At 38.3% G+C, this 17,873-nt stretch overlaps 3 protein-coding genes across 3 annotated transcripts; 1 reads left to right on the top strand and 2 right to left on the bottom strand.

Moving 5' to 3' along the window:
* Positions 1–4,436, bottom strand: LOC128712639 (uncharacterized). The gene is made up of 2 exons (XM_053807529.1): positions 4,377–4,436; positions 1–4,290 (listed from the first exon to the last, which is right to left on the bottom strand). The coding sequence occupies exons 1-2, from the start codon at positions 4,434–4,436 to the stop codon at positions 1–3; spliced, it is 4,350 nt and encodes a 1,449-aa protein (XP_053663504.1).
* Positions 4,437–5,834: 1,398 nt separating this feature from the next.
* On the top strand, positions 5,835–6,973 carry LOC128713668 (multivesicular body subunit 12B). Its single transcript, XM_053808531.1, has 4 exons — positions 5,835–6,295; positions 6,373–6,502; positions 6,601–6,780; positions 6,854–6,973. Exons 1-4 carry the CDS (start codon positions 5,835–5,837, stop codon positions 6,971–6,973), a joined length of 891 nt encoding a protein of 296 aa, XP_053664506.1.
* Positions 6,974–8,843: 1,870 nt separating this feature from the next.
* On the bottom strand, positions 8,844–16,967 carry LOC128712638 (regulator of hypoxia-inducible factor 1-like). The gene is made up of 10 exons (XM_053807528.1): positions 16,892–16,967; positions 16,633–16,778; positions 15,045–15,255; positions 14,690–14,964; positions 14,439–14,611; positions 10,025–10,181; positions 9,752–9,945; positions 9,188–9,671; positions 8,960–9,098; positions 8,844–8,875 (listed from the first exon to the last, which is right to left on the bottom strand). The coding sequence occupies exons 1-10, from the start codon at positions 16,965–16,967 to the stop codon at positions 8,844–8,846; spliced, it is 1,887 nt and encodes a 628-aa protein (XP_053663503.1).
* Between the last annotated feature and the right edge of the window lie 906 nt (positions 16,968–17,873).

Here is a 17,873-nt window from a genome sequence, read left to right as displayed (position 1 = left end):
TTATTTTCTCGTTATAAAAACTCGCATTAATGAAGGGCTTTCCTTAACTATTCGCATTTCTCGAACATGCCGTACCGGTGTGTCACGCTTGCGAATGCTGGGACTATTTGTCTCGCTATCCGCTAGAGATAGGTTTAGGGTAACGTTGCTTATTACGCGTTGAGAACGTTCTGCTTCAACGATTTTCTTATCACAAGTGTTAGTAGTAGATAACATACTGACTGGCACTGATGGTTCCGGTTGAGTTTGCTGATTAAGCCTCTGTACACTGTTGACAATTACCGTCGACTGAGCGTCCTGTGGGTTAATTTTTCCAACTTCAGTATAGCTACATTCCGCTACTGGCAATGTATTTTCAGTGACACTAATAACCGGGGCTTTGTCTTTTGCAACCTTTCTCTGCACTCCGCTTACATCTGTTCGCTTTTCATCGTCGTTCTTTTGCTGCCGAAGTCGCTGAATTTGTGACGCCGTTGGTTGGCGTTTTGTGGATGGTTCACTAATAATTTTATTACCAGAACTACTCGTCGATGGTATGGCTGAGCTTTGAGTCACTGTTATTTTTCCTGCATCAACATTCACTGTCGGCTTTTGACGTGCTTTTTTGCTCGGGATTATTTCCACTGATTTGCTGTTTTGGTCCTTCACCTTCATTATTTCGTTGGTTTTTCTTGAGTTTGCAGTTGTTCGTGATTTAGTATGTGTGGATTTCGATATAATTACCGGAGTTTTAAACACTGTAGATTGTGGCACATTAATCGAAACATCAGTTAAGTTTGAAGTTTTGCTGGGCTGTTGTACACTGGCAGTGTCGTTTTCGAGGCTTATGCCAGCAACTGGTACCACGTTCGTTTTCTTGATCTTTTCCTTAGTCGATGAAGTTTCGTAATTATTATTTACATTTAAACAGCTACTATCTTGAGTTGCTGATGGTATTCTTAGTATTTGCTTTGGACTTTGAAGTATTTTTTGTTTTCCAGCATGATTAGCAGGTAATTTGTCAGCATCGTGTTTGCCTAACAAGTGCGTTGTATGCTCCGACGAAGCCTTGTGTACGGCTTTCTCCGTCTTATCAATAATCGAACCTTCACGATCGGTGTCTAAATCTGAAGGAATGAGGGAATCTTTGGGTTCGCCGATCGTTCTTTTCTGTTCCGTAATACTAATAGATGGCATACGCCACAATGGATTTGCCGCTGCAGCATCTTGCGACAATCGTGACAACGGTTTAGTGCTAACCGGTGTTGAACATATTTCTACATTTTCGTAATTTTTCGATGCCAAACTTTGTCCTTTGCCTTCTTCGCTCGCACCGTTTTCGCACGGAGGTGAAACATTGTCGGTCAATTCATTCTTAATGGGCGTTTGTAGCAGCGAGTCCATGATATTCTGTAGGGATGATTGATCGCCCAAAGGCAATAAGTAGTAGTTGTTTTGAACATTTTCGTTCGGTTCATGCGATGGTTTTGCCGGCGAATGAACCACTACCATTGGAGTGTTAAGCATACCATGACTTTCCTGTTTGAAATTCGGCGATCTTAACTTAGCCGGTATACTGTCCAGCGCAGAAGTTATTGGTAAATCAATCTGCGAAAAGTACGTAGACGAAAGTTTGCCAGATGGCGAAACGCAGAGCTTTTTCCCGTCTACTTGTGCTACGGTATTAAGTTTGTACTTTTTGCATGCTATGCTTGCACTATCAATGGACAACCTACGCTTCAGAGGAATCGCTGGCATCGATATTGTGCTGCTACGATTCGACGCTTTTTGTAAAATTGCACTGCTCTTCTTCCGTAACCGTTCACGAACGATCTCTGCTGTAGATGTTTTGGGGTTCTTTTGGACTTCGTTAGTTTCTTTAACTGCAACCAAAGCGGTCGCTTCGTTCAATGGTACTAACTCGCTTTCGCTAACCGGTTCTACACAGGGCAAACATTGTTCGTTGCCTACGATCACTTCATTTGCAACCTCTAGCACGTTGAAATTCATAAAGTATGTTTGTATTGACATTGTTTCTGGTGGTCTTTCGCTCTCCAACACATCCGAGTAGCAACTATTGGAACGTCTATCACGCAGGCCAAAGCTATGCAAAGCGTTGTCAGCCAAAGAAACTGCAGCGGGTGGATTCCGTGGTTTTTCGTTTAAAGTATCAATATCAGCTACTGTTGTTACTGACAAGTTGTTCTTGTGAGATAGTTCATCCACCGCATCGTTGACTAACGGCAGCTCATTGCTTGATCCCATATTTCCGAGCATTAAAGTATGATCTGGTTCATTCCCAATTTCATTATGAGGAGCTTCCACGTTTATGGTTGTTTCCAAACATGGTAATGCTTGTGTCTTATCTGTTTGGTTTGCATCGTCATTGCTTATATGGTTGTTTGCTGCAGGACAGGTATTCAATTTGCAAACGTCCGCATTTTGACCCTCATTTTCAATGTTTTGAATTGATGTTATTAGTGGTTCATTTGATGATGTTATTTGGCAAAGCTCATTTTGTATTAACTTTTTAGTAACATCGTTTCGCAAAACTTCAACAGTGGGTTTTGGCTTTGATTTGCTCTTTAATGATGTTTGAACGTGTTTTATTTCTACGCTTGAATTAATGTCCTTACTACCTCCCGTTTTGTCGTCGCTACGTATTATATCTACTGGAATACTTCGTAGATCTTCCGAACTAAACGCAACAGCAGAGCTACTAGATTCTTTTAACATTACTGGTGGATTTGAGATGGCAGCACTCGGAAGTGTGTCATGTTCCTCATTTGAATTCGTTTCATCATTTTCCTTCTCCGTAGATAATATACCATTAATTGATTCTGTAGATTCCAATATATCTACCTTCCTACCGTTTGTACTTAACCGATCATCTTCCGAAATGGATCCATTATCGTTACATGAAGCATTGAGGATTGAATTTTTTGGAAATTTTGGCGATTCTGTACTATGTGATGTTCCAACCTGTTGCCTATTTACACTAGCTTCTTCATGATTGTCTTGTAATTGTAAAGTATCATTCTTGTCACCTTCGCTGCTATCCTTTTCAATCTCTTTCATTGCTGCCGCACCTGACTCCACGTTTTGTTGGTCTTTCTTAGATGTTTTGCTAGATCCACACATAGCTTCATTATCGACGCTATCGCAGGTATCGACCACAGTTTGGTTCTCAAGCTTAGAAGACATTTCAATTTCTACTCGTTCATTGTTAGCATCTACCAGTTTCGCTGATTGAAATGTTTCTTTTACAACTGGGTTGTATTCACTAATTGCTGATCGTTCCATTGTGTCTGATACAAACTCTCTGGTATTGCTGGCAATGTTTTTTTGTGACTTACGATAACTTACATGATTTAAATCTGTATTCATCACTGTGTTAGGGTTTTTACTACCTTTAAATTCTTGCGTCCGACTGTGACTTGCTTTGCTGCTTTCGCTGCGGGTCTCGAGGAACGTACCTTTAGCATCAGGAAACTTTGCATTATTCTTATTGTGTTCGTTAACTTCATTCACTCTTGAGTGGACAGGTGCTTGCCTTTCTTCATAACTACGCTCTTCATGCCGTGTATGTACTTCGTTTTGCTTTTGGTCTTTATTACGGGTGAAATAACCATGAGTTTCTTTATCACTACTGCGCTCATAGCTATGCTGTTCTTTATAACGGGTCCGTTCTTGCGATCTTTTGCGATATCGTTCGCTATACTTTTCTCGATCTCGCTCACCGCGCTTTTCGCGATCACGTTCTCTATCATTATCACGGTAGCGATCACGATCACGGTTTCTTTCCTGATCACGATCACGATTTCGTTCCTGATCACGGTACCGTTCAATTTCTCTGTTGGCCGATCTATCACGGCCTTGATTTAGTTCTCGTTCTTGGACCATTTGGCTTTTGCTCACTCGTTCACGCTCACGATTTCGATCCCGATTCTGGCTTGATTCAGTATGTTTGCTTTTGTTGCATAAAGGATCATTACATCCAACGGGTAACGTCTGCACGCCAATATTCAGCGTATGTTTTAAAGATGTTTGCGTAAACCTAGTCCTATTGTTAACACATTGGTTAACATGTCCTTTTCGCCTGAAAACAACATTATCACATTGTTTCCTTAAATCACTAATCATTGTATCCTTTCGCTTAATCTCAGCTTTGGCAGTCAACAGAAGCGAAGACACATTTTCAAGCAATATTTCATTCTTTCTGATGATATCTGTTTTCTGTTGTTCTGCATCTTCCACCTGTTTTTGAAGTTCATTTATGCGCATTTTTAATGCAGCAAGCTCCTTGTTATCCTAAAATGTACGCAACGTATGAATGTTATGTTTCAGGGAAGGATGGTTTGTAATGGTGCCAGCACCCGAAGCGAATCGTAACAAACCTTTTCAACTTCTCTGTCGTTCTGCTCGAGATCTGCATATATATCAAAGTCTTCCGACATTTTGACGGCCGCTCGGTACCCTAAAATACTTGTTTGTAGAATAAAAATCGCTTTTACAAAAACGCGTTTATTTACATCAGTGTATCAAATATAGCTGTCACTGCTAGTGTTTCGATTGTTTGGCGCTCTTTCTGCTAGCTGTCAATCGAAATCAGCTCACGATTACACATTGAATAAAAAACGCTACCTTCTACGAACACGCTTAACATAAAAAATGAACATTGTGAGTAATAATTGTTTTTGTTCTGTTTCTTCATATTGAACCATTAGTTCAGTAGAATGTTTCGCGTTGCGATATCCTTAGGAATATATCACTTTGAGACTTTAGCAAATGCCGCATGAAAGCTGTAGAATACTCTGTTAATTAATCATTGTGGCTGATAAACAAGCTTTTCCATACCGTTTATTTAGCTTTTAATTTCTATTGGCCAGATCCGCATAAACAATAAACTGGGTAGTATATCAGATAATTTTCCTCGATATTTGCACGATTTTCTGCCGGTATTTAAAACCGTGCTGTCAGAATATGGTTTCCGAATGACATCCCGAATTGTCATGATGTGATATGTCATTCATTGAGTTTGATGTTTCGTTCTGCTTGTTTCGAACGCACACGATCCAAGCTCTACTGTGATTTATTTACGTTTGTGGAGTACAATATTTTGGAATCTCCAATGACTCAGACTGGAAAGTTCAGAACTAAGTTAAACACGAGAAAAAGCACCTGCAATTGAGCCAAACTGTACGTATTGTATTCATTAGTATCATTCTGCAATTAAAAAAAACAGCCAAGTGTTAATTGCACGTAAGTGAAATATTGCACGTTATGCAGAATGTTCTATAGACTTTTGGCTGTTTTATCGTACAATATGGAACCTATATTGAGTTCAATAACTATAACAAAGTTGGTTTGAAATGATTGTGTCGAGGTTTCGTTCCGTTTAATTGAAACTACTACCAGCCTTTCGGGTCTCGCGATAGAACACAAAGAATGCTCACACACACACAAAGATTGTCAAGTTCTGTAGAAGTATGTGTATGTATGTTGAAATCATCACAAACATAGATTGTTACCATCGATGAGGAGTGTGGAATTCAATCTTCAGGAAAAAAGCCTAGAATTGGAAATTCCATCTGATAGCTGACATCAAGATAAGAAGTTGTATTGTAGGTGAATAAATTTTTAATCTATTTTTTTATGATGTCTCGCATGGTATAACTTCTATCCAACGAAATTGAAGCTCAGAATGTTCCGATGTTTGCAAATAGGGATAATAAATTTTTTACTTATTTCGTTACTATGATGTACTCACAAATTATTTTATTATTTCAGGCATCGAATGTGTACTGCAAAATACAATCCTCGACGATCACTTGGCAATCGATTCCAGAGTCAAAATGTTAAAATCCAGCACGCAACAGCAAAGAAACATTCTCAACACTGTAATCGACGCTTTACCCGATAATCGACCCATAACGTCGCTGCAACTTGTGGAAGAATTTGAAAAGTGTCCAAAGAACTTTCAACCCATCAATAAGACGCACGACCAAGATCAGGATGCTGATTTATGGCGTGAAAAAATGCTGATTGGCAAACGAACGACCCGCTATTTATGTCAATCAAAATCGGAAGGACTGCCCGGCTACATAGTAGAGACGCTGAAAATAATAAACGAGAAAGAAATCACACCTGAGGGTTTCTCACAGCTTACAAGAACTGCTGACACGGAACAGAAGGCATGGCGTAAAAAACAACTCGTGTATCGGTTGGCCAAGAAGGGGTCCACCAAGCAAGCCGTGACGGATATTATTCTGTGCTCTAGGCTTCGTCAAGCACCTGAAGGGTTTACGCTAGCCGGGTAAGAAGGAACAGGAACCTGCTATTTTACCTAACATATGTTACCGTCCATTAAAACAATGATTCATGCTTATTTAGGGATATAAACGGCATTCTAGTGTGCTATAAATCGTCTCCAGTTCCACATCGTCCATCTCCCAGTGTACCGTCGCGTCAGAGCATAACTGACCTGGAGAAAACTATCGAAAACTTGAAGGTGCAGTCAAATGTAAGTAATGTACGATTTTGCACAGTAATTTATCTGCATAACCCCTTTCCCACTGTGATTTGATCCCATTTGATTGTAAATTATTTATTACGATGCAGGCACCAGCAACACAACCACAGGACTACGAATACGTACAACTGTCACCATCATATCAGCTTTCACCAAAACGAGTAGCCCCAAAACCACCTATGTATTCAACTGGTACCCTGAACATACATACCGACGTGGAAGGCGTACCATTTTTACTCAATCCCGCTCTAAAACAATATGCCACCGAAGTAAGTTAACCTATGGTAGTTGTTAACTTCATTGAATATTAATCATATGTGTCGTATGTATTACACGTTTCAGATCCCTGCCGTGTATACACTGACAGGCGTACAGCTAGAATACGATTTTCATTTAGAGCGGCAAGTACTGTGCACAACAAAATCTCAAAATGATCAATCAACAAATCCGTTCTTCCACTGAGATAAAAGAATGCAGTTTTATCTAGTTACGTTCAACTCATGACGTTGAAATATGAGCTAAAATGTAGTTTAAGCAACCATTTAGTGGTAATGTATAGGGCCTGTTTGATAAGGAAGTGAATCAACCTTAGTCTGAAACAATAGAAACTTTCGAATGTACTGGAATATATATTATCCATTGTTTTGTAAAGGGTGCTCATGTACTGTCTTGCCACAAATGCCAGCACTTGAATAAGTAATGTACTCAAAGTAATGTTTAGAACATTATACTTTCCGACTCGCTTCCGTTAGAGTGTCATAGTGAAAAGTCATATATGAAATCATGTCACAATTAATTATTGGTTTATCTAAAGAATAGTCCTTATTTGATAAATCTGATACACGAAGTAATAAAGTACATGTAAGTAAAAACGTATTAGGTTCACAGCTAAGGAACGTCCGTTTTACGATGCTATTTGAATATGAAAGAATTATTAAACTTATGGTAATTTTAGTAACTCCGAAATTAGACCATCATTTTTTACCCTTTTTTGTTGTCGTTTTGCATAATCCCAAATTCCACGAAGAAAATTTTCTTTATATTTTGTATGCAATCTAAAAATGAAAACCATTTTTAGATCAACCCGTATTACTTGAACTTTTGGGCAAAACGGATAAACAATACAGAGGAAACCTCATCAGCTTACATTTTTCAGATTGGTTTTCATCGATTCGGTACCATAAGGCTGAGCCAAAGTCATGTTACATTAATTAATTACTCATTATACTCTCATGAATTAGTTTCGATTGTATAATTTCATAGTGCATTCATCGCCTTTGAAAGGTTATAGCGTTCATAGAGCTTTCTTATGGAGGCGTCCGTCGTTTATACCACAGGACCGTTTCTATATCACGTTCCATTACAAGTTTCTCAATTACCTCAATCGTTTGTATAGTTATATCTTACTTTGGTGATATTGTGGTAACCGAAAGTAATCGAGACGACACAACGTAAATAACTTTACATAAAACAAATACTTATAGTTTATTAAAATAGTGTGCAGTACCACATCACCACCACGTTATCCCTCCGCTGCTTAAACCCGACTTCCGCATCCTGATCGAAGACGAGAAGACGATATCCAGATCGTCCTTCTCTCTCATCCCTGGACACTTGTACTACTCAACCGGCGAGAGACTTGTCGCGGAGAGCCCACGTGAATGCTCTCCGGCTGCGTACGAACCCAACATTATACATTTAATTTTACAATTAATTGACTATTTAGAGAACATTACCAACACAAGCGCCTTTGGACCGTAACCGTACTTAGCAAAATGTGTGTAAAATATAACGACACCATGTTCAGTAACGACTTTCGCACGGTAAAATACCATCCGAAAAGAAAACAAACGTAGACGTCCATGCGTATTAGTCGAATGACAGCCTAAGATCATTCAGAGTAAAATATATACTGCAAGGGCAAGGGCATCCCCCAGTGATCGGTCCTGTTTTAATTAGAACACAACAAAATGAGGAACACACAGAGCCAAACCCAAAAGGTAAATCTGTAATTTTAAGTGGAAACCATCGGTTTGGTGCTGTCAGACTCTCGTGCTAGGAGGCCATTCCTTTGCAGCGCCTGTTCGAAAATCCGAGCATCAACAATCTGTATACCATTCTTTCAAGTAGCGCTTAGGTGACAAAATGAACTTTATTTTTAACAAAGGCAGGACAGTTTTGTTGGTTATTATTTATTCAATATTAATACTTAACCGTAATATTTCTTATGCTCAGAAAGCATCCGTTATATTATTACATTCGATTACATATTGATATACTGACTACTAGTTCACAAACTACCGTTTCTGCCAAGTTTCATTCTATCACATGTTCATTGTTGTTTGGAATGTTTATTTTCGATATCTGCAAAATACGTAATGCAAGAATACAAACGGTGAATTAATGATGTGTAATGTTTGTACTGATCATCATAACATTAAAACTTACCTTTCGCTGCAGTGCTATATTCTCCTAACAACGATGTCACACATTGATTACCTACTTGCACAAGAGGAGCTTCTACAGCTAGATAGAGTAACAAGGCGCAGATGAGGGTTAGAAGAATCGCTGCTGATGTCAATATAAGCTGCAACAGAGAAAAAAGCAAAATAAAAGAAAAAAGCACGGTCAATTAAACACCAAAAAAGATAACATAATTGTTATACACGATCATACCAGATTGAATCCACCGTACGTTAAAGGAATGGGAAAGTTTGTGTATAATCCATATATTATGGTGTACTGTACTATGTATACACAGTAGCTTATTTTGGCAAAAGACTGCAACAGACTATGCGATAACGCGTCCAGAACACGTGATTTGCCCTTCAGTGCAAGAACCAAAAATAGTAAACTGTAACTACAGCCCCACGAACATTTCAGGAGACTGCCATAAGTCGCATGGAAAAGCGAATGTTGTTTATCTATGTTCACGAACGGCAGCAATGTGGTGAAAACATTTAAACCAAACAGTGCCACTAACGATACGTTAAACCATTTTTGAAGCATCGGTAAAACCTGACCCGGTGCACGAGTAGATACAACTATCGTATAAAACAATGCTGCGATTATGCCAAAGAAATATCCGCTAATGTTTGTATGCGTTGGTAGATAATACTTCAAAAAATGATCGTATGTACGTAGTTCCGCTAATGCATGCCTAGTAGACAAAAATGAAAGTTTCGTTTAAAAATTGGTTGTAAAAAGTTCGTGTCATTAACGAAGCGTTATTTTATTTACCTCATGTCGAAAGTCATTGTAGCTTCAGTTGATTCAGTATAGATGACATATCCTGGCACGAAAAATGCAACAGCAATCATTACATGCATCAGCCATCCTTTAATAAATGGCCACTTCCACACGAGCAGCAGCAATACCGAACCAATCAAGAAAAGTTGTAAATCTGCCCCTAAATACCAACTAAACTGGAGACACTGGAAGATTTGTTTTATATTATCATAAGCAGCATTAGCGAAGTTCTGGTAGCGTTGTAACAGTGCAAGATTTACTTACCGGTTTTGTGGTATGAATGTAGTTGTTCAAAAAGAGCAAGTTGGACCACCAATTCTCCAGACAGTAATCGTTAAACTTATACTCTAGCGGTCCTCGCTTGATACGTTTATACCATGTTGCTTGGTATATGATGATCAATACATATGCTGGCAGCAATCTGTTGGAATATGAATCATCAATCAGTTGTGTCCAAGTAAATGTAATTCCGTAACGTTTTTAAAACATTAATAACAAACAGATCCAAACAAGTCCAAAGTTTTTACTAAAAATAGACTTGATAGTATGATTTGCATGAGATTGTTTTAAATTTTCAATATTATCTTTGATGATCATTGTATGCATAATGAATGCAAAAGCTATGTCCCGTAGTCTTTTTAACATTGAATGTCTTTTTTTAATTATATCTTTTTTTTTTAAATGTCATCGAAGAACAATTTGAAAATGTATAACGCTTCTTAAATATATTGAAGTGTAAATTCTTTTATTTAACAAGATTCATAGAATCCCTATCATAACTTTGAGAAAAATGCATAATAGTGTTAAGAATTCAGAACATTTTAAAAGTCATCATACAAATTCGCTGACATCTAGAAACAATCTGAACTTTACAAGAACACAAGAACTTTATATCAACTTCAACTTCTGGTCAATCTCTGCAAATATACTATATTGTCAGAATTTTCAAAACATAAATTTACCATGCCAGGTTTAGGCTGGGGTGCTGAATTTCAAAAGGATCCGATTTTGATTCTATCACTAAAGCCATTGCTAAAACTAATTGGCAAAGAACGTTAATTATGAGCGCATCGATCGATGAAACGATAAGATCTCCTTTTTTTAACAATTACCCGCTGCATGAGGAAATCCAGGTCACCATTTGGTCAAGCAGCGCTATAAAAAGTCCTTCTTAGAATCCTACAACCTCATTAATCGGCTAGCAATAAAGAATCTGCCATTAGCTCCTTTACGAGGCATTTATTTACTCAGCACTGTCAGATTCCACAGAGTTTCGGAATGTTGTCAATTCAAGATGGAAATAAATTACTCGTTCGTCATGCTTAGAACACCTTAGGTACCTGTACTTGGGAGCACATCAACAACGAAAACTTTCTGAGACTAGCAGTGGCGGGTTTAGTTTATTGGAGGCCCTGATAGTGGGGAGGAGAGGGGTAACTATTGAAGATAATGTAATGTATATAATCATAATGCAATAGAATGAATTGTGTAGAAGCGATATCGGACGACCATACGCCAACTGTCCAGAACCGTTTTTCGTGACCAATTACAGTCAGTCCGTTTTGACTAGAAGTTGTTGGATTTAGTGTTGTGCTTAAGAATCTTTTGTGAAGAGTCATTCATATGAATCATTAACGAGGAGTCATTCAAATCAGGAGTCGACTCTCTAAGGATTGATCTAAGGATGCTCAGAGATTCATGAATCCTCAAAGATTCTTGAATCCTTAGAGATTCATGAATCCCTCCGGAAACATTATTATGGGGTGTTTTTTAATATTGTTGCATGCAAAATAAGACAAAATATTAGTTGAAGTTATTAGTAGCACTGCCCTAATGTTAGCAGCATTCTTAAAACTAGATTGCTTAAACTAATCGAGCTGAATTTTATTCTAGTGACCGTAACTTTGCGATGCCCTAAAAACTGGCCTTGGTCTTAAATTCCTACTAGGAGCCTGAAAGTTTATACTTTCAAGAATGTACGAGATGTCAATAAATGCGCTAATAAGCTAATGTACAAAAACGCACTGCGCTGTCTTTCGCCTATGTTGAAGGGATTCCGGTCCGAATAACAGAAAATTAGTACGGTACGTGGGTAGAGTAGTGCCACGAGATCAAGACAGCAGATAAAAGAGCGCACGTGTCAATTTTCTTTGCCCTGAAACAAAGATCTATATTTATTTATATTTATTCTTTAAACTATCGAAATATTTTTAGTTTCCAAAAACGCATTAACACGTTGGGATTATTCTAAGGGCAACGCAAAGGTCACTGGAATGAAATTCAGCTCGATTAGTTTATGCAAGCTAGCGTTAATGCTAGTAGTACTAACAATAACTTCATCTGTATAAAATGTCTTGTTGCGGAGCAAAAACTAATAAAAAAAAGTTTCAAATTATCTTTCAGGTGGAATCATGAATCTCTGAGTATTAACGAATCTTTGAGGATTCATGAATCTTTGAGAATTCAAGATTCTTTGAGGATTCATGAATCTTTGAGGATTCATGAATCTCGATGATTCATGAATCTTTGAGGATTAATGAATTCCAAGGATTCATGAATTCCGAGGATTCATGAATCTTTGAGGATTCATGAATCTCGAGGATTCATGAATCTTTGAGTATTCATGGTCAGTGACCTCTGACCGAACCCCAATTTCGGCCCGATCGAATCCGACTTCATACAATTCGACTGACTACAACGCCATCTCCCGTGAGAATGTTACCAGATTCGATCGGACCGTTAATATTTATTACCAGATGGGTTGTCCACAAGGCAGCAGGGAGCTTTTATGTAGAATTGTTAAAATCAATCCTTTTTAAGTTTCTACGTTTTTGATACACTAAAAGAAACTGTTTCATGTCTTAAATGGCTTCCAGCTACTGTTACTGGACAACAGATCCTTAATGACCGCCCAAAAATGTGGTCTAAATGCAAAATAATCCATCACTATGTGCATACACCTACGTTGGCTTAACTCACTTGCTGGATAAGGTCAAGATTTAGCTTGGGACTTCATCTCCTCAGGGGCTTCCGCACCCGCTTAGTTTGCTTACCGTTAAACCCGCCACTGGAGGCTAGGAACGACAAAATGCTAAGGTAAGCAGCTCAAGACGTTGCCACCAAATTGAGAAGGGAAGGGAGGGTAACATGATCAAATAGTTGTCTGATCGCGTTACGCGTGAACAGTTACTGCACTCCCTTGAATTAGGTTATAATATTTAATTCCAACCAAGTTCCACACAACGCTAGATATCGAGATTTAAAGAAACGTGATTGCTAGCAAGCAAGTCATTTATCAAACAGGCACCATTTAAAATCAGGCTCGAGCGAGCGATGGAAATTACGAGGCACTAAGAGACACAAAATACATTAACATTTCTAGAGCACTATGAGCAGAGGGAGTTAATGAAAAATAGGAAGCAATCACTTCGAATATATATATGTTATCATCGGACCAGTTTCTATCGAACGTTGACCAAACCCTTTTCCATTGGATTGGACATGTAGGTCTCACTTCTAGGAAATCATCGGTCGCAAAAACTGAACACCTGGGGCTAATAAACAAGACAATCAAAGATTTTCGCCAAAGTAATTTACTGACTATAAGCTCAGTGCTAGGACTTTAAGGAATAGTATGATTGATTATTTGACAAAGGAAATAAGAAATATCTGTAACATGGTGCTCTCGTTAAGCTAGCGTGGTACACGAAAGTGTGGTAAGTTCATTGGAATAAGTTCGTTATTTTTGTTTATTTAACTGACTTTAACTTTAATTTATTTTTTTTTATCAAATTGAAATGGTAACGTATGGCAACATATTTCCGTTAATTTAAAGCGGAACGGATTAAACAGTCAATGAGATGAACTAGCATCTGCACCTAAACGACGCATCCAGTAGAAGCAATCTATTTGCTAATTCCACATCCAAAAATTGTATACTTAATTGTTTTTTTTTAGTTCACTTTTTACTCTATGTCTTGGAGTAAGAAAATAGGTGCAACAATAATTTTCCTGTTAAATTCCCTGTTATTCACGGCAAAAATTTGACAAAGTTATTAGTTCATTCGTAATGGCCACACAACCATAATTAGTAATGTAACTGCTTTAGAAGCTTCTTTCAAACTGCATGCGTCACACCGGAGAGAAGAAGGCGAGGTACTTCTTATCCACTCGATATGGCTGGTCTGGCATTAAGAATATCTTTAACTATCTGTAGAAAGGCCAGAGTCCTATGGTGGACTCAGACGCAGCCGTGCAGTGTCGCAAAATCAAAGATTAATATCAAAGAAAAACTTCAAATAGTGAAAAAGAACCTTGACAAGATAGAGATTTGTATATGCACAACTGTCTGTCGAGATCAGTCACATTTGGCTTGCAGGAAAACTCAAAGAAGATTCTAGCGAAAAAACACTTCTTGAATGATTCATTACAATGTCTCACAAATTAAAACCGTCCTCGGCACTGATGACAAAACTATAGCGACATTTCCATTACCTCTGCCTAGAGGGCCTGGGATTCCTATTAAAGCTATATTGAGATTCGGGCATTCCTTTCGCAAAGACTTTGCCCACCACCCTTTTTTCCTCTCACCAACGTGTTGGATCCACCACCGTGCATACATGAGTTAACTTATTTAAATATTTGAGATTATTCGATGCGTATTGATGTTGATATTTACCTCACTAAACGCCGTAACAGCTTGTCAATAAAGTAGGTAAATCTGAATGAAGGAAAACGTTCGAAGTGTCTCAGGCAGCTGATTCCAAACACCATCCCACCCAGCGTGAAAAAAAACTGTATCATATGAGTATTGCCGGAATTCACTAATGGGAAAATTACATGATTGGCTTGCTGCAATAAAAAAGCAATAAAAAGCCCCCTATTAAGTCGTCTCACGTACGATCACACACATAGTTGAGATCATTTTACCGCTTCCAAATCTTCGGTGTTCCATACAGGCATCCGGATCATTGGCAGTTGCGAGTGTACTACCAATATCGTGAGCGTCCCTAGTGCTCGCAGCCCATCGAGAAAGGGTAGCGCATTCGGTTTGGGGGCTTTCCACAATTGTTGCATATTTCTTCTGATTGAAAACGCACCCACGAAGAAATGTTTCGAGCCAACGTTGAAATCGATCCAGCTTGCCCACAAGGTTGTAAGCAACAAAATGATTGACAGACAAGCAAAGACATATTCACCAAATGCTGAAAGAATATTTTAATGCAAGTGCAACATTAAGTAGTGCTTTATCGCAAAACTAAACTAATTTTGTCAAGAATCTTACAACGTTGTTGTTCAAAACTTGATCTCGTCCAACATGCTTCAGTTGTGGTATGACTTTGGAGGCCATATCGATCGTAGATTTGATGGTGTAGATAAGTAGCAATCAGAGTTGGGGTTTTATGATCAAGCGTTACGCCAACGTAATGATCGCTTAAACACAGTCCTCTTTCAAGCCGATCATGGGGAAAATTTCTTCGATTGGATTGTAATTGCTGAAATAATAAATGAACAACATGTATTGTCAAATATATGCGCGTATCTTTACGCGCCACCCGAACCTATTCCAGTTTGTAAAATAAATTATTTATATACTTTTTTGAAGTCAACCGCTTACTCAACCCCAGTTAGTAGACGCAACAGTGTAACAATGTTAATTTATATGAAATATTAACCCTCATCGTTTGTAACAACATTCCACGCACAGCGCCTTGGCTCACTTTCCCTACCGATGCAAAACATTCCAATAATGATCACTCATTATTTTAACCACATTGTTAATGATCCTTCAAAGCTTTGACAACCAGCCACAACCTCACACAACCTGGTATACCACGCATTATTCATGGAGAAGATCGCGGGTGTCGCAAAACTGATGAATATCCCTAAAGTAAAAATGGAATAAGGTTCCTTTCATTTCTCAACGTTTGCAGCCTAGCTCTAAAGAAAGAGAGAGAGAGAGAAAGAGTGTTCCCGCTGTATCACGACATTAAACCATTTGAGTGCTATTCAAACATATTTTCGACTCGTCCGTGACCCAACACTTGATCGGTGACAGTGATTGAATATACCATTACGCTTTTACTGTTGGCTAGCTGCAAACCATCGATGGTCAAAACCACCGGCTCAAATTTGGTCGGTGAACATATGAAGGGATTTGTAAGTTGTGTTTAGAGGTCGATAAGCAATCGAATCGAGCAATCGATTGCAGATATTCGTAATGGTAAAATGATCACTAACACTCCGTTGATACTTTTTTCTTCTATGATGCTAAAATTATAAAGAGCAACTTTTTAGAAACTTTTTACCATAAGAATCTTAATTCACAAGCAAGTTCTTCCATATGTTTAAGTAACATAAAAAAGAATTTTTGATACCCAAATGAACTGAATAAATTACCATTCACCTCGCGCTAAAGAAGCACGGTGTAGTGCATACGCTGGTGAAACGTAAGCAAAGCACTTATATGTGTATATAATTTAAATGGAACAAAAGAAGGTGGTAGCCTGGGGCATTGTGAACGTTAACAGAGATATCGGTCGCTTTATTAATAATTATGATCTGGCAGGTGAGGTGTCAAAGGTTGTCTGAACAAAACGTGCACCATGATGAAAAACATAATTAGCAACCATTGTTAAGTGGGTCATATCAAGATTGTCTTATTTAAATCTTATCATGAACTACACCACAGCAACCATTAGCTAGTAAAAAAGATTGTTTTTATTATACTTCTTCTTTATCAGCACAAAAATCTCATGAACGCTACACTTTTGTACGTGTTAGGCGATTGGCACCTACAACAAATTTGCATTGCTGAATTTTGCCGTTGTATTAGTAAATCACACATGAGCTAGAAAAAAAAAGTTATTCACCGAGATGTTTCTCCACACTTCGTTCGTCGTATCGTCCTGAAGTGTACTGACGCTGACACAATAAACAAAATTGGTATATCGCCGGCGACACGTATAAAAATCATCGTACTCGTATATTCGTGGCAACTTGGCATACCTCTCAGTGGCTAGTGGGATTGAAGTTAAATAAAAAAAACACACACACAAAATCGTTTATTTCAAAACTATGAACTATGAATAGATGAAAATTGCGCAACCAAACTTCACAAGTAATACACACGGTATAGTTGCTCGCACAATGCACCACACAATGCCACAGAAAGCACTAGCCCACTTTGCACCACCGTATTCATCATCGGTGCACGATCACGCCCGTACCATCGCACACATTCGACTGAAAAGGAGATATTGTTTGAACTGTATTGGAAGGCTGTAATGGTTCGCGCTTCGCACTCAACACAGTCTACGCAGCTAAAACAAACTCCTAGGGCCAGGCTACTCCCCCACTACGCATTGTTGGTCTTGTTGAACCGTCCGAAGACCTTCAACAGATCAAAAGGGAAACCCATCAGTGAATGCTGTGTTGGATATTATTTTAGAAATAAAAATGAAAACGTGCCAATAACATCCCGGCACGTGTAAGCTTAACTTCTGGTTATTCCTAATGTATATCGTATGATGGTCTCAATGAGGTCTTCGATGCACTGACGCTTGTCGTGAAATTAATTGTTGTGATGGTATGCGTGTTAAAATGATAGGTACTGTTGGATCTGTATGGAGTTATTTAACATCCACAAGGATGAAGCGTATCACTGATAACGATTAAGGTTTATGTTTCAAATGAATTATTTTTTTCCAATTAATGCCTTGGTATTGGATTAAAGTTGGTACTGTTCATTAAGATATCAAATCGCTTAAACAAATAAATTAAAAAAAAATCCGTAGAAAAAGAACGAAAATCCGTCATCGTGTAAAACGCCTGGTTTGCATCTTGTTACCAAAAAATAACCTAAACGTGTGAAAATTCGCACCATCCTGCTTATGGAAGTGTAAACAGTATGGTGGATTGCTCATTCAACGGCCAGTTGTTCGTAAGTACAGCTTGTTGTTAAAAAGAACCGATCACATACTTAAAAGTAAATCATATGACCACATGTTACAGTGCATACATGTGTCCGAAACCTGCGTGAAATACAAATCTCATCAATGCAGAATGCGATGGTTGCGTTACTATTCATGGTTTACATCGGATATGCTAAGAT

Source organism: Anopheles marshallii, chromosome 3 (assembly GCF_943734725.1).
Source record: "Anopheles marshallii chromosome 3, idAnoMarsDA_429_01, whole genome shotgun sequence".
Taxonomy (NCBI): Eukaryota; Metazoa; Arthropoda; class Insecta; order Diptera; family Culicidae; genus Anopheles; species Anopheles marshallii.
Note: the sequence above shows the minus strand (reverse complement) of the source record. Positions and strands in the feature narration are given on the sequence as shown.

Bases quoted from the DNA above. Each gene is read 5' to 3' on its own strand.
- LOC128712638 (XM_053807528.1), bottom strand. From the start codon at position 16,967: ATGATGAATACGGTGGTGCAAAGTGGGCTAGTGCTTTCTGTGGCATTG. The intron at 9,946-10,024 runs GTAAGTAAATCT...CAAATCTTCCAG, and splicing joins ACATTCATACCACAAAACCG to TGTCTCCAGTTTAGTTGGTA. The intron at 9,099-9,187 runs GTATGATCGTGT...TCTCTGTTGCAG, and splicing joins CGTACGGTGGATTCAATCTG to CTTATATTGACATCAGCAGC.
- LOC128712639 (XM_053807529.1), bottom strand. From the start codon at position 4,436: ATGTCGGAAGACTTTGATATATATGCAGATCTCGAGCAGAACGACAGA. The intron at 4,291-4,376 runs GTTTGTTACGAT...CGTACATTTTAG, and splicing joins ACGACAGAGAAGTTGAAAAG to GATAACAAGGAGCTTGCTGC.
- LOC128713668 (XM_053808531.1), top strand. From the start codon at position 5,835: ATGTTAAAATCCAGCACGCAACAGCAAAGAAACATTCTCAACACTGTA. The intron at 6,503-6,600 runs GTAAGTAATGTA...ATTACGATGCAG, and splicing joins ACTTGAAGGTGCAGTCAAAT to GCACCAGCAACACAACCACA. The intron at 6,781-6,853 runs GTAAGTTAACCT...TACACGTTTCAG, and splicing joins TAAAACAATATGCCACCGAA to ATCCCTGCCGTGTATACACT.